The sequence below is a fragment of the Actinia tenebrosa genome, unplaced genomic scaffold (genome assembly GCF_029948245.1).
Source record: "Actinia tenebrosa isolate PJP-AT-01 unplaced genomic scaffold, QUT_ActTen_1.0 PGA_scaffold4__44_contigs__length_22323623, whole genome shotgun sequence".
Classification (NCBI taxonomy): domain Eukaryota; kingdom Metazoa; phylum Cnidaria; class Anthozoa; order Actiniaria; family Actiniidae; genus Actinia; species Actinia tenebrosa.
In genome coordinates this window covers 15,587,383-15,602,757 of record NW_028292581.1, presented here as the reverse complement: position 1 = coordinate 15,602,757, position 15,375 = coordinate 15,587,383, and the positions used below count along the sequence as shown (strand labels likewise).

Sequence of the window (15,375 nt, the reverse complement as noted above, 5' to 3'; positions counted from 1 at the left end):
CAGGATTTTCATTCAGGTTCAAAAACTCACGACGCAGAATGGCGATTTTTTTGCAAGTTGATATATGCAACAGCTTCATCAACGATTATTCGCACAACGCATACCCAAATTGCAGTTCGATACTCTAATACAAGCGAGGCGATGTCAACAAATAAGTTGGAGGCTTTGAAAGAGACTATGCGAGGACTGTGTATTAAAAATTGACAAGTCATCGCGGAAAAATCGCCGTTGCGAATCGTCCCGTGTAACGTCAGCTTAAGGTCACGCTCATTTCTAAGAATCGCACAACAACTCAAAAGAAACTGATAAAAAATGCTCCCACTAAATTATTCATTCATGGCGTCACAACATTTCAAGGAAGTAATTAGGTCACGCTCATTTTGTTTCCAAGAATCGCCTGACACTAGACTGACAAACAACATTATACAGACAACTCCCTCATCTCGTCTCGTCTCAACTCCCGAAGACATGGAATCGTTTATTGAAGATCTTAAGAAAGAATTACAATGTTCCCTGTGTAATGATACTTTCACTGAACCAAAGATCTTGTCTTGTTTCCACACATTTTGTAAGCCTTGCGTCAAACGACACGCCGAGCAAGTCCACCAAATCAACATCTTCAAGTGTCCTCGATGCAAATCACAGACTTCTCTATCAGAACTAAGCAGCGTCGAAGATCTAAAGCCAAGTCTAATACATTCTAGAATCTTGAAGGGTCTGGCGTTGGTAGAAGGAGAAAAGGCTTGTTCTGCTTCTGAGAGTCATTCGTCAGCTTCTTGGTATTGTTTTGATTGTGATCATTCACTGTTTCAAGAATGCGAGAAGAGCCATTCGTTCTTCATTAAAGATCACAAGGTCGTTCGTTTGGCTGATTTGAAGAAAGAAGATATTGAGTTCGTAATAACAAGAGAAAATCCTTGTTCAAGTCACCCTCATCACAGGCTAGAGTTCTTCTGTGAAGATTGTGATGCAATGATTTGCAGGACATGCTTGATACATGATCACAGGAATCATAAGACAATGTCATTAGATAAGTTTGCTTCGATCAAGAAAGCTGAATTGTCAAAGCATCTGCAGGTATTAGAGCAGTTGAGATTAGATGACAAGGAAAATCAGCAACAAGAAAAGATTGCTAACACAATTAAACAGCAAGCAGAAAAGGCAAAAAAAGAAGTCAAAGACAAAACCAACAAAATCATCCAAATACTACAAGACAACGAACGAGAACTGCTGAGACAAATCGATGAGAAGTTGAACACAGCCACAACAAACTTGAATATAATTCATTATATTCCAGCCGTCAAATATAACATCAAGAATGTGATGGAAAGGGGACTTGCAAGCGAAATGATGAACATTCAAGGGACACAATGCTTTCAGAACTTCATCTTCAACCATATTCCACCAGACTATAGAATACAATATGTTGCTAATGAAGAGCTGATGCGACAAGTGAATTCAGGGCTGGGAGAAATTCAAACTTGTTTGAAAACAGACCCTACTAAGAGCACTATTCAGGTGAAATCTGAGACAGAAGCTTTGAATAAAGAAAAGCTGATAGTAACGACTAAAAGCTCTGCAGGAGAACTCAATCATGATCCAAGGGATGTTTTAGACGTTCAAATCAAGCCTGAAGAAAATGTGAAAGTAGAAAAGAAATATGTGAGAACTGATGGTAAAGTAGAAGTTGAATTCATGGCTAAAGTAGCTGGTCAGTTGACAGCAGAGGTTCAAGTGAATGAGATTCATGTATCTAACAGTCCACTAGTGGTGAATGTCAAGCCACAAGAGATGAGAATAACAGGACAGTTTAATGTGAAAGGTGTAAATATAGGATCTCGTAATTTAAGTGGTATAGCAGTAAACAGAGACAACAGCAGGATCGCTGTTTCAAATGATTCTTCTGACTGTGTCCATGTGTTCACCACTGATGGAGATCTCTTTCTGACGTATGGTAGTAAAGGTAGTGCACAGGGACAACTTTCTTATCCTCAAGGTTTAGCATTTCTGAATGATACAGATTTAGTCATAGCAGACGGTGGTAATCATAGAATATGTATAGTGAACACTACAACAGGGACATTGGTAAAAACCTTTGATAACTATGGTGACGGATATGGAGAGTTTGTACACCCAATGGGAGTACACGTTGATGACGATGGTAACATCATTGTGTGTGATCGTGATAATCGTCGTGTTCAAGTCTTCACAAGAGACGGTGACTATCAATATCAGGTTGGTTTGGCAACACAGGACAGGTTCACTTTTACTGATGTGATAATACATCATGGACTGTTTTACGTCAGTGATATTAATAATCACGTTATTCATGTATTTGAGAAGAAAGGTAACGTACCGACTAGAATATCGACGATTGGTGGTGAAGGCGGTGCTGATGGTCAGCTGAATGGACCATGGGGCCTGGCTATTGATAATGACCATCATCTACTGGTGTGTGATTTTGGTAATAACCGCGTACAAAAATTCACATTGGATGGTCGTTTTGTAGGAAGTACTTGGGATGAAATCAAGAACCCTACATATATAACTGTTTTAAAGGATGGTCAGTTATTAGTTAGTACTTATGGTTCTGGTGTCTGGTGTGTAAAGTAGAAATTGGCTATTATTTTATTGTAACGTATTTGATCGGTATGTCATTTTGGTGATATCCTTGGGTTTGACATGTGCTAACATATGACCATTCGCAGTTTATACTTTTGTTTTTATTCTTTTTTACTTTTCTTTCCGTTTGGTTTTTTTTGGTCTCCTTTTAAAGCTTCACTTTTAGTCAAATATTCATGTATCGAGTACCAAACTAAACAAGAAAAGGAAGAAATCAATAAATAACAAAATAGTGAAGCAGTGAAAGGAGACAAAAAGGTTATATATACTATTTTACTATATTATGCATTGTTATTCGCTACAGATGTTTTGAAAAGATCAAATAAGAAATTAGAGAAGAATCGAGCTTTCTGCTATTTTGTATAGATAGTCTTTTTACGAATAGGTACTGACGTTTTGTAAAGATTTTCATAGTTCTAGGACAATATTTGAAAGAAAAGTAAAAAAACTGAATTTGGGTCTCTGAACAACAAATAATTTTGTATCTAATGATTGGGATAAGTTTGATGTTTACATAAGGAATGCATCCTCTTTTACTCAGTTAAAATAACTTTTACCAAATACTATATTTGTTATAGAAAATTTACCATCAGAAGGACTTCGAAGTCTAAAGCCAAAATATGGTTTAGTCGTTCAATTGTTCATTGCATTTTCATCACTAGGATACAATAGACAAATTAAGGATTTTTAAAAATCTAAAGGTTTGGGGACCGGTCATTATTTTTGGTCTGAGGGAAGGAGAGTGGGGAAGGTGTCGGAGAACTTTCGTTCGTTGCGACATCTTGAAGATTAACTGCATGTTAACCCCCAGCAAGACGCACTAGTTATCTCAGTTTTCTTGTGATCTATCATTTCTAGTGGCTGCTAATACCTGTCATATAATCCCCCCTCCAGTTGCCTGGCTAAGAAACATGTGATCCCTTTATATCCTCCAACCCTCCAGCCAATAAATAATGACCGATCCTTTGGTGATGGAAAGAAACTTGCTTGTCCATTATTAATAATTTTTCAATAAACTCATGAGAAAGGCTACAGTTTGAGAGTAGTGAATTATTTGGTTGAAGCAAAATTTTCTGAATTAGACTGGCTCGAATCCTCATTAATTAACCACTTGCTACGATCTCCCTCAGTCCCTAAAAGACGGTGTATGGTGCTGACATCTTTCTCGGCCATGCCGCCGGACATTCTGGCGTTTGTCTCTTTGCAATACACCATTATATTGATACGGCGGCCATCTTGAATCCTTTTTTTTTTAAGTTTTATCGTTTTTGTTTTGTTTTTGTTTTAGAACATTTATAATTCTTACTTGAAAACAATACACTTTTTTTTTCTTTACAGAGGGTCGTCTAATTTACAATGCTACTAATTTTTTAATCAATTTATTTAAACTATATTTTAGATATCACTATTTCATCCGTTCGATCTTGAATTCTATTGTTTTAATTAAGACATGGGATGCCGAGGGGTCAACCTTTGGGAAATGTATAGACTGCACAGCTGTCATTATGCCTTCATATAACTGTAAGGTTTTCAATGATAAGCACATCTAAAAAGCAATTAAATTTAGTGGTAGTTGGAACAATATTGTGAAACACCAAGACTTCAAATTATTTGAAAACATAACCACGTCACTCTATATTTTATAAATGTTCTACGTGTTTGTCCCCTCGGCATTCCATAATTCAAGATGGCCGCCGTATCAGTAAAAAGGTACATTCTTTCGCACTTTCATCACCTTTTGCGTGCGGTATTACTGAACAGAGCATGACAAAAGCTGTAGGTAATAGACCTCTAAAGCTTCGGTTTAATGTTTTACCATTTTAGACCACGTGCCATTCTCTTCAAAATAAGTTTATTTGTTTGAGTCGTAACCATATTCATGTGTCTTCGCATATACAACCGTTCAACGAAGAAATGATAATCTAGGGAATGAGAAGTGGTGTGAAATGGGAAAACATTAAGCCAAATATAAATGGTTGTATTGGATCGGAAAAACCTTCCCACTATTCACTCTTTCAATTCCATTTTCTTTCAGATCACTGGTCGCTCTTTCTCTCATTCTCTCTCTTCTACTTTTCAAACCCGCACCACTGTACATCCTAGACGAGGTAGACGCAGCCCTCGATCTCTCACACACCCAGAACATCGGTCAAATGGTGAAATCCCACTTCAAACATTCCCAGTTCATCGTAGTCTCCCTCAAAGACGGCATGTTCAACAATGCCAATGTTCTCTTCAAGACCAAGTTCGTCGATGGCGTCTCCACAGTGACTCGCTACGCGCAGAATCCATCAAGTCGTGGAGGTGACCATACAACGGGCAAAACCACAGCTAAGAAGGGTCAAGATAGATCTAAGAGAGTCAGGATAGATACGACGCCACAACCACTGACCACCACTCAGTCTTTAACGTCTTCCTAGATCTACTTCTTAGCGACCGTATACAAAGATCTATAATTTCTTAAAATATATTGTAAACAAATCCGCTAAGCATGGTTTGAGTTGGTTAAGTTCTTGGGTTGTAAAACGCTTCCGGTGGAAATGAGACGTTGCAGCCATGTTGGAAGATACCTCAGATCCAACATGGCGACTATGATGTCATATCAGGAGTGTGCGATCGAGTTCTTTTGGCGCGTGATTAGCAGTGTCTGAGTTATTTAATACATTTTTTTCGTGGCTCGTGTTTAATCTCTTTCTCTAGGCACGTGGAAATCCTCACCGTCATATAAAAGTAACATCTAATACACTGCTGTAACTGAGAACTTAGATGCTAGGAGATGTCATAGTGTATAAAATACCTAATGCATGTTTGTGCGATATATCACAAACATATGTAAGAATATTGATTGTAAACAATTGTCCGATAAGTCATATTAGCCTGATAAAGATATTAAAAGCCACCCAGAGATAGGCTCCTTGATAATCCAAAGTAATTCAGTCACTTGTGTCTAAACGTAACCGGATTTCTTTATAAACAATTCCTTACCTTACAAAATCTAAAGATACAGTACATCTTGTATATATATCATGTTATGTTGGTGTTTCAGTATTTTCTTTTGTATTGTGGTACTTTTAGAATAAACATTTTCATAAGATCAAAGTTTTCCTCTTTCTCTTTTCCCCTCGTTTCCCTTCCTTTCGTCTCTTTTCCTTTCTTGCTTACTTTCTGCCCCTTTGCTTTCCTTTCTTTATCTTCTAACACGATTTAAAAAAAATCCAAATCAAAGGGCACAAAAAACGATCGTTTTATGAATAAAGACAACGATGGTGAATGGCATTGTCATTCACCATTTGCACACGAAACATAAACAGTATCGAAATTCGATAAATATAAAACTCTCTGAGCTCGTTATGTCTCTACAAAGATTGCTATATTTCCTAGATTTATTGACGTTTGGGATACTGAGATCACAGGTAGCTCAAGCTTGGTTTCTGGGGTGTCATGTTATAAGGAAAAGTATAAGATTCTTCGAAAGATTCAATAAAATCATTGAAAAGTGAAATAAAGCCTCGAAATTTTACCTGATTATTGAGAACTAGCACTTCTTTCGTTCTGTGTGGTTGAATTTAACCCATTTTCAGGATTTTTTCCGGGGGAAAAGAAATTAAATGTGGGTGTCCCGAGCTTGAGGTCTGGTCACGTGGTCTCTAGAGGTTTGCAGTTTGAGGCATTCGTAAAAAAACCCCTATCTAAAACTCCCTATTATTTTATTACACATTTTTAGGGCGATCGTTCGCGATGTGATATGGAAACTCGTCAATAATCAAACTGCTTTTGGCGAACTCGTTAATAAAAGAAACATCTTTCGCGGCATCTTGAACTTTCTTGTTAATACCACCCGATTAATTCCTAATCCCGCGTTGAGCCTTGAATGTCAGCAACTAACGGTGAAAGAGCATGCATAGACAGCATTAATTTTCGACAAGTGATACCCAGCCACACCCCTAATATAACCAATCACTTTGATAATTTAGTAGTGACATTGATTAACAACTGTCACAAGACAATATATCAGTCTGTACACGGGATATTATATGCCCACAAAGGATTCGGCAACACGTTGCAAGATTTTAATTCAGCCTCAAAAACTCACGACGCAGAATGGCGATTTTTTTGCAAGTTGATTCATGTAACAGCTTCATCAACGATTATTCGCACAACACATACCCAAATTGCAGTTCAATACTCTAATACAAGCGAGGCGATGTCAACAAATAAGATGGCGGCTTTGAAGGAGACTACGCGAGGACTGAGGACGATGTTGTTACTTTTAAAATCGCTAAAAATCCTACACAGTAACATGTTGATTTTCGAACGTACGTTGCGCGAAAAGTTGACTCATGTAACACATATTAAAAATCGACGAGTCGTATCGTGAAAAATCACCGCTGCGAATCGTCCCGTGTAACGTCAGCTTAAGGTCACGCTCATTTCCAAGAATCGCACAATAACTCAAAAGAAACTGATAAAAAATGCTCCTCCTAAATTATGCATTCATGGCGTGACAACATTTCAAGGAAGTAATTTAGTCACGCTCATTTCCAAGAATCGCGAAACAATAGACTGACAAACAACATTATTCAGACAAATACCTCAACCCGTCGCAACTACCGAAGACATGGAATCGTTTGTTGAAGATCTTAAGAAGGAACTCCAATGTTCCCTGTGTGATGATACCTTCACTGAACCAAAGATCTTGTCTTGTTTCCACACATTTTGTAAGCCTTGCGTCAAACGACACGCCGAGCAAGTCCACCAAATCAACATCTTCAAATGTCCTCGATGCAAATCACAAACTTCTCTACCAGAACTAAACAGCGTTGAAGATCTACAGCCAAGTCTACTACATTCAAGAATCGTGAAGGGTCTGGCGTTGGTAGAAGGACAAAAGGCTTGTTCTTTTTCTGAGAGTCATTCCTCGGCTTCTTGGTATTGTTTTGATTGTGATCATTCACTGTGTCAAGAATGCGAGAAGAGTCATTCGTTCTTCATTAAAGATCACAAGGTCGTTCGTTTGGCTGATTTGAAGAAAGAAGATATTGAGTTCGTAATATCAAGAGAAAATCCTTGTACGAGTCACCCTCATCACAGGCTAGAGTTCTTCTGCGACGATTGTGATGCAATGATTTGCAGAACATGCTTGATAGATCACAAGGATCACAAGACAATGTTATTAGATAAGTTTGCTTCGATCAAGAAAGCTGAATTGTCACAGCATCTGCAGGTACTAGAGCAGTTGAGATTAGATGACAAGGAAAAGCAACAACAAGAAAAGATTGCTGACACAATCAAACAACAAGGTGAAAAGGCAAAAAAAGAAGTCAAAGACACAACCAAGAAGATCATTCAAATACTGCAAGACAACGAACGAGAATTGCTGCGACAAATCGATGAGAAGTTGAACACAGCCACAACCAACTTGAATATAATTCATCATATTCCAGCCGTCAAGGAATACATCACGAATGTGATGGAAAGAGGACTGGCAAGTGAAATGATGAACATCCAACAGACACAATGCTCTCAGAACTTTATCTTCAACCATATTTCACCATACTCTAGAATTAAATATGTTGCTAATAAAGAGCTGATGCGACAAGTGAATTCAGGGCTGGGAGAAATACACACTTTAGAAACAGACCACACGAAGAGCACTATTCAGGTGAAATCTGGGATGGAAGCTTTAAAGAAAGAAAAGCTGATAGTGACGACTAAAACCTTGGCAGGAGAACTCAATCATGATCCAAGGGATGTTATAGACGTTCAAATCAAGCCTGAAGAAAATGTGAAAATAGAAAAGAAATATGTGAGAACTGATGGTAAAGTAGAAGTTGAATTCGTGGCTAAAGTAGCTGGTCTGTTGACAGCAGAGGTTCAAGTGAATGGGAATCATGTATCTAACAGTCCACTAGTGGTGAATGTCAAGCCACAAAAGATGAGAACAACAGGACAGTTTAAGATGAAAGGTGTAAATATATATTCTAGCTATGTGGGAGGTATGGCAGTAAACAGAGAGAATAGCAGGATCGCTGTTTCAAATGTTTCTTCTCACTGTGTCCATGTATTCACCACTGATGGAGATCTCTTACTGACGTATGGTACTCGAGGTAGAGCACAAGGACAATTGGATGGTCCTCAAGGTTTAGCATTTCTGAATGATACAGATTTAGCCATAGCAGACGGTGGTAATCATAGAATATGTATAGTGAACACTACAACAGGGACATTGGTAAAAACCTTTGGTAACCAAGGTAACGGTAATGGACTGTTTTGTCATCCATGGGGGGTACACGTTGATGACGATGGTAACATCATTGTGTGTGATGGTGATAATCGTCGTTTTCAAGTCTTCACAAGAGACGGTGAATATCAATATCAGTTTGGTTTGACAACACAGGACAAGTTTGATCCATATGATGTAATAACGCATGATGGACTGTTTTACGTCAGTGATACTAATAATCGCGTTATTCATGTATTTGAGAAGAAAGGTAACGTACCGACTAGAATATCGACGATTGATGATAAAGGTATTGCTGTTCAGCTGAATGGACCGTGGGGCCTGGCTATTGATAATGACCATCATTTACTGGTGTGTGATTTTGGTAAAAACCGCGTACAAAAATTCACATTAGATGGTTGTTTTATAGGAAGGACTTGTGACGTAATCAAGAACCCTACATATATAACTGTTTTAAAGGATGGTCAGTTATTAGTTAGTACGTGGGGTTCTGGTGTCTGGTATATAAAGTAGAATTGGCTAATAATTTTCAATATTTGATCGATATGACATATTGAGTGATATCCCTGAGTTTGACATGTGCTAAAATATGACCATTCACAGTTTATACATTTGATATCGGTTTTTATTCTTTTTTACTTTTGTTTCCGTTTGGTTTCTTTTGTCTCCTTTCACTGCTTCACTTTTCTGTTATTGCTGTTTTGTCCTTTTCGTTTTCTTTGTTTTTTTTTTGTTTTTGTTTTTCCTTTTCTTCAGTTTAGTTTCTTATCGAATACAGTAAAAACGTTCTTATAGAAATGGTACTTAAATCAAATTTAGGCTAACAAGGTTCTTAAAATAGGTTTTCGTATTTCCATATGAATTTCATTGAAATATTTTATAAATACAATCTCATAATACAATATAAGTAATTTATATTCATATTTGTACTCTGTACTCTTAGTAGTACATTATTTGAATGGCTAACACAATAGACATCAACAAAGTATTTTGGCTTGAAAGCAAAAAAAAAAAAATGTCATGTAAAGTTTTAGTTACAGTTAGTTTAAATATAATCAGATGATGATCTTAATTCAGTTTCTCTACCAATGTCATATACACTTTTACAGTAACTCCACTGATAAGAACCTAACTTGAAATTTTAGCTGTAATAGATTCTTATGTGGAGGGAGATTAAAATGAAAATTTCAGCCTAACAGGTTCTTAAAACCCAGGTTCTTATGCGCGGGTTTTTACTGTATACATATACTTATCTCAATAAAGTTAGTCACCTGAAAAGCTATAAAGCTGAGGCCGACAAGGATTATGGGTAGATTCATTTTACACGTTCAACCGCTTGATAACTGTTCATGGACTTTTACCGGTTACAGTCTCACCTTTTCTTAGCATGATCGAGCTGCAGTTTGTATTAGAAAAGCTTTATATATATATGTTTTTTTGATATGAAAAGTTTCCCATGATGCTCAGTGATCTCAGCTTTCTAGGTTTTTGGTGACTAACTTTATTGAAATAAGTATTCATATGTCGAATGCGAAAAGAAAAAAGAAAAGGAAAAATAAATAACAAAAAAGTGTAGAGTGAAAGGAGAAAAAAGATTATATATAACCTTTCACAATAAAGCGGCTCGTATTATTTCAGATCTTCCATTTCTATCCGCTAATGTTGTTTTGGAAAGATTTTAAAATCAAGAAATGGCAGCTTTATCGTAGAGAAGAGTCGAGCTTCGAATTTTTATCGATAGATGTATAAATAGCCTTTTTACGAATAGCTATTGAAGTTTAGTAAAGACTTTCATAGTTATAACACATTATAAAAATAACTGCTCTAAATGTTGCTTTCTGATTGGTTGGGAGCTCGTGCTTCATTAGAGCACACAGCACAGCACGTGCGCGCACTTTCATTTGCGTCACTCCTATCTGAAATAACAGTTATTGTAATTTGTATTTTATGAAAGAAATAATAAACTTGCTGCGCTGTGTGGAGTTACAAAGCAATTGGTGATTGGCAGAACACTCGAGAAGTGTCGAGAAACACTCCGGTACGTGTCATGCTTCTCCTAACACTTCTCTCGTGTTCTGCCAACCCCCGCGTACTTTATAACTACACACAACACGCATGCGCGTTCTCTATTTCTTCATTCATTTATAATACATTTGATAATGTTACTAAATAATAAATTTGATAATATTACTATTAATTGTATATCAATGAAGACTGAAAATGAGTTTTGAGAGTGAGAGTGACGCATAAAAATTATCAATTTTATTCAACACCTAAGTGAATGACGTCATTTACTCAACCCTATTGTTCTTTTCGCTTTTAAAACAAAATTTCTCAACAGCAAGTGGCGCCCAGGCTAAAATTTTCACTAATATGGTTTTCATGATCATAATTGTGTCATATTATCCTTAAATACTTCAATCATTTGGAATTTCGAAAATTGGGGCAGTTCCATCCAAGTGCTCAACCCTTTAAAGGCAGTGCATGTTGCTGACATGATTCCTGCGCACGAAGTCGGGCGTTCTGGCGTTTATCTCTTTGCAACAGACCTTTTTACCGGTACTCAGGCCATCTTGAATCCTAATGTTTTGATTAAGACATGGGATGCCTTAGGGGGCAACTATTGTAAAATGTTTTGACTGCACAGCTGTCAGGATGTCTTCATATAACTTTACGCTTTTCAATGAGAAGAACATCTAAAAACCAATTGAATTTACTGGTAGTTGCAACAATATGCGAAACGCTAAGACTTCAAATTATTTGGAAACACAAACACGTCACTCTATATTTTATAAATTTCTACGTGTTTGCCCCTCGGCATCCCATAATTCAAAATGGCCGCCGTATCAGTAAAAAAAAGGTATATTCTTTCGCGTTTTTATCACCTTTTGCGTGCGGTATTACTGAACAGAGCATGGCAAAAGCTTTAAGCAATAAACCTTTTAAGCTTCGGTTCTAAGGTTTTACCATTTTAGACCACGTGCCATTCTCTTCAGAATAGAATTTTTACAATCGTTAAACAAAGAAATGATACTCTAGAGAATGACAAGTGGTCTGAAATGGAAAAACATTAACCCAAATATGAATGGGTCTATTGAATCTGAATAACCTTCCCACTATTCACTCTTTTAATTCCATTTTCTTTCAGATCACTGGTCGCTCTTTCTCTCATTCTCTCCCTTCTACTTTACGAACCCGCACCACTGTACATCCTAGACGAGGTAGAAGCAGCCCTCGATCTCTCACACCCCCAAAACATCGGTCAAATGGTGAAATCCCACTTCAAACATTCCCAGTTCATCGTAGTCTCACTCAAAGACGGCATGTTCAACAATGCCAATGTTCTCTTCAAGACCAAGTTCGTTGATGGCGTCTCCACAGTGACTCGCTATGCGCAGAATCCATCTAGCCGTGGAGGTGACCATACAACGGGTAAAACCACAGCCAAGAAGGGTCAAGATAGATCTAAGAGAGTCAAGATAGATACGACGCCACAAAAGCTGACCACCACTCACTCTTTAACGTCTTCCTAGATCTACATCTTAGCGACCCTATACAAAGATCTATAATTTCTTAAAATATAGCAGGGTTTGTGTTGGTTAAGTTCTTGGGTTGCAAAACAGTAGGAAATGAGACGTGGCAGCCATGTTGGAAGCTACCTCCGATCCAACATGTCGACTATGATGTCATATCAGGAGTGTGCGATCGGGTTCTTTTGGCGCATGATCAGCAAGGTCTCAGTTATTTAATACATTTTTTCGTGGCTCGTGTTTGATCTCTTTCTCTAGGCACGTGGAAATCCCCACCGTCATATAAGATTAACATCTAATACCCAGCTCTAACTGAGAACTTAGAAGCTAGGAGATGTCATAATGTATAAAATACCTAATGCATGTTTGTGCGATATATCACAAACAAATGTAAGAATATTGATTGTAAACAATTGACCCATATGTCACATTAGTCTAATTAAAGATATTAAAAGCTATCCAGAGGGCTCCTTTATAGTCCAAAGTAATTCAGTCACTTGTGTCTAAGCGAACCAGGATTTCTTTACAAACAATTCCTTACCTTACAAAATCTAAAGATACAGTACATCTTGTATATATATCATGTTATGTTGGTGTTTCAGTATTTTCTTTTGTATTGTGGTACTTTTAGAATAAACATTTTCATAAGATCAAAGTTTTCCTCTTTCTCTTTTCCCTTCGTCTCCCTTCCTTTCGTCTCTTTTCCTTTCTTGCTTACTATCTGCCCCTTTGCTTTCCTTTCTTTATCTTCTAACACCGGTTTAGAAAATACCCCAATGGCACAAAAACGACCGTTTTATGGATGAGACAACTTATGGTAGATTGCATTGTCATCCACCGTTTGCACACGAAATCTTTCGGAAAACTTTCGAAATTCGATAATTAGAAAATTCTCTGAGCTCGTTATGTCGCCACAAAGATTTCTATATCCTAGAAAATTTTCCTTTGCTATCAAGGTAGTTCCGGACCCTTGCTACTGCGCATCCATTTCGCGCATCTCGTTTTTTACCCTTTATTTGCGCTGTTTTGAAAATTGATTTAAATAATGTCAGAAGTTGAATCCTTTTCTATAACTTATCAAACTATTTTGCTAATTCATGGAACTTTTGAGGCAAAAATGAAATGTTTTCAAAACATGCTTAGATTTTCATTGCCTGACTTTGATCACTCTTGATTCAAAACAACAAATTCATAACTTTATAAAAATGAAGTAACAAAAAATGAATTTGACATGTTATTCTCAAAATCAATTCGAAATACGTCTTAGATTCTCTGGAGATTACAAAGAGGATTTGACAAGTTTCAGCAGGTTAATGTACTAGAACCCAGTCCCGCGCGGACAGGATTTGTGTTTTTTTGATCAAAAACCTTGGATTTAGTCGCTCATAGCTCGTCTATTAGTACGGTGACCTCCAATTTTTTTCTTTTTATTTAAAGCTAGGTATTATTTTCTTTGGATTTAGTGCAGAAAGAAAAAAATTAATAGTTAAAATTGTCATGAATTTTCAACATTTTTACAACCACAGACGCATATGACTGCGCCGAATTGCAAGCAATTTCGCTTTTAGAATTTAATTTTCACGCCACTTTCAAAAGATTTGATCGATTTTTTATCAAGGTATGTTTCCTAGATTCAACAACTATCGTTTAAAACAGTTTTCTGTTTTTCTTTATTAAATGCAATCGAGCAATTCGAATTCATTGGCGGGGACAGATTTTCGGCAAAAACGCGCGGAAAACTGAAAAATCACACCTTTTTGACGCCTTATATCTCGATAACCAATACGGGGACCCCCTTCTTTTTTATTATTATTATTATTTGAATGCCCTAACAATAAACTTCGAATGACAGAATTAAAAAAAAATATTCATAGAAGAATTTTGAAGATCCGGTACTACCTTAAACAAGCGAATATCTCTATGAATGCTCGCAAAAGATTCGGCAACATGTTGGAAGTTCTTGGTTCAGCTCCGAAAAATCGCAACACATAGAGAATAGCGAACACTTTGAAAGTTGATTCGTGTAAGAGCTTCATCAACAATTTTTCACACAACCCCTAAATTGCAGTTCAATGCTCTAATACGTACGTTGCGCGAGTAGTTGACTTGTGTATAAAAAAAATCGTCCCGTGTAACATCAGCTTAAGGTCACGCTCATTTCCAAGAATCGCTCAATAGCTCAACTATTAAGAAACCGAAAAAAATATGCATTCATGGCGTGACATCATTTCAAGGAAGTAAGGTTACGCTCATTTCCAAGAATCGCCTGACCAAAGACTGACAAACAACATTATTCAGACAACTACCTCATCTCGTCTCAACTCCTGAAGACATGGAATCGTTTGTTGAAGATCTTAAGAAGGAACTCCGATGTTCCTTGTGTAATGATACTTTCACTGAACCAAAGATCTTGTCTTGTTTCCACACGTTTTGTAAGCCTTGCGTCAAACGACACGCCGAGCAAGTCCACCAAATCAACATCTTCAATTGCCCTCGATGCAAATCACAGACTTCTCTATCAGAACTAAGCAGCGTCGAAGATCTACAGCCAAATCTAATACATTCCACAATGTTGAAAGGTCTGGCTTTGGTAGAAGGAGAAAAGGCTTGTTCTGCTTCTGAGAGTCATTCTTCAGCTTCTTGGTATTGTTTTGAATGTGATCATTCACTGTGTCAAGAATGCGAGAAGAGCCATTCGTTCTTCATTAAAGATCACAAGGTCGTTCGTTTGGCTGATTTGAAGAAAGAAGATATTGAGTTCGTAATATCAAGAGAAAATCCTTGTACGAGTCACCCTCATCACAGGCTAGAGTTCTTCTGCGACGATTGTGATGCAATGATTTGCAGAACATGCTTGATAGATCACAAGGATCACAAGACAATGTTATTAGATAAGTTTGCTTCGATCAAGAAAGCTGAATTGTCACAGCATCTGCAGGTACTAGAGCAGTTGAGATTAGATGACAAGGAAAAGCAACAACA

The 15,375-nt window shown here is 37.2% G+C and overlaps 1 protein-coding gene across 1 annotated transcript; it reads left to right on the top strand.

Moving 5' to 3' along the window:
• Window positions 1–439: 439 nt before the first annotated feature.
• Window positions 440–11,053, top strand: LOC148907233 (uncharacterized). The gene is made up of 3 exons (XM_089036826.1): window positions 440–2,609; window positions 4,658–4,982; window positions 7,196–11,053. Exons 1-3 carry the CDS (start codon window positions 469–471, stop codon window positions 9,374–9,376), a joined length of 4,647 nt encoding a protein of 1,548 aa, XP_088892952.1. The 5' UTR covers window positions 440–468; the 3' UTR covers window positions 9,377–11,053.
• Window positions 11,054–15,375: the final 4,322 nt, after the last annotated feature.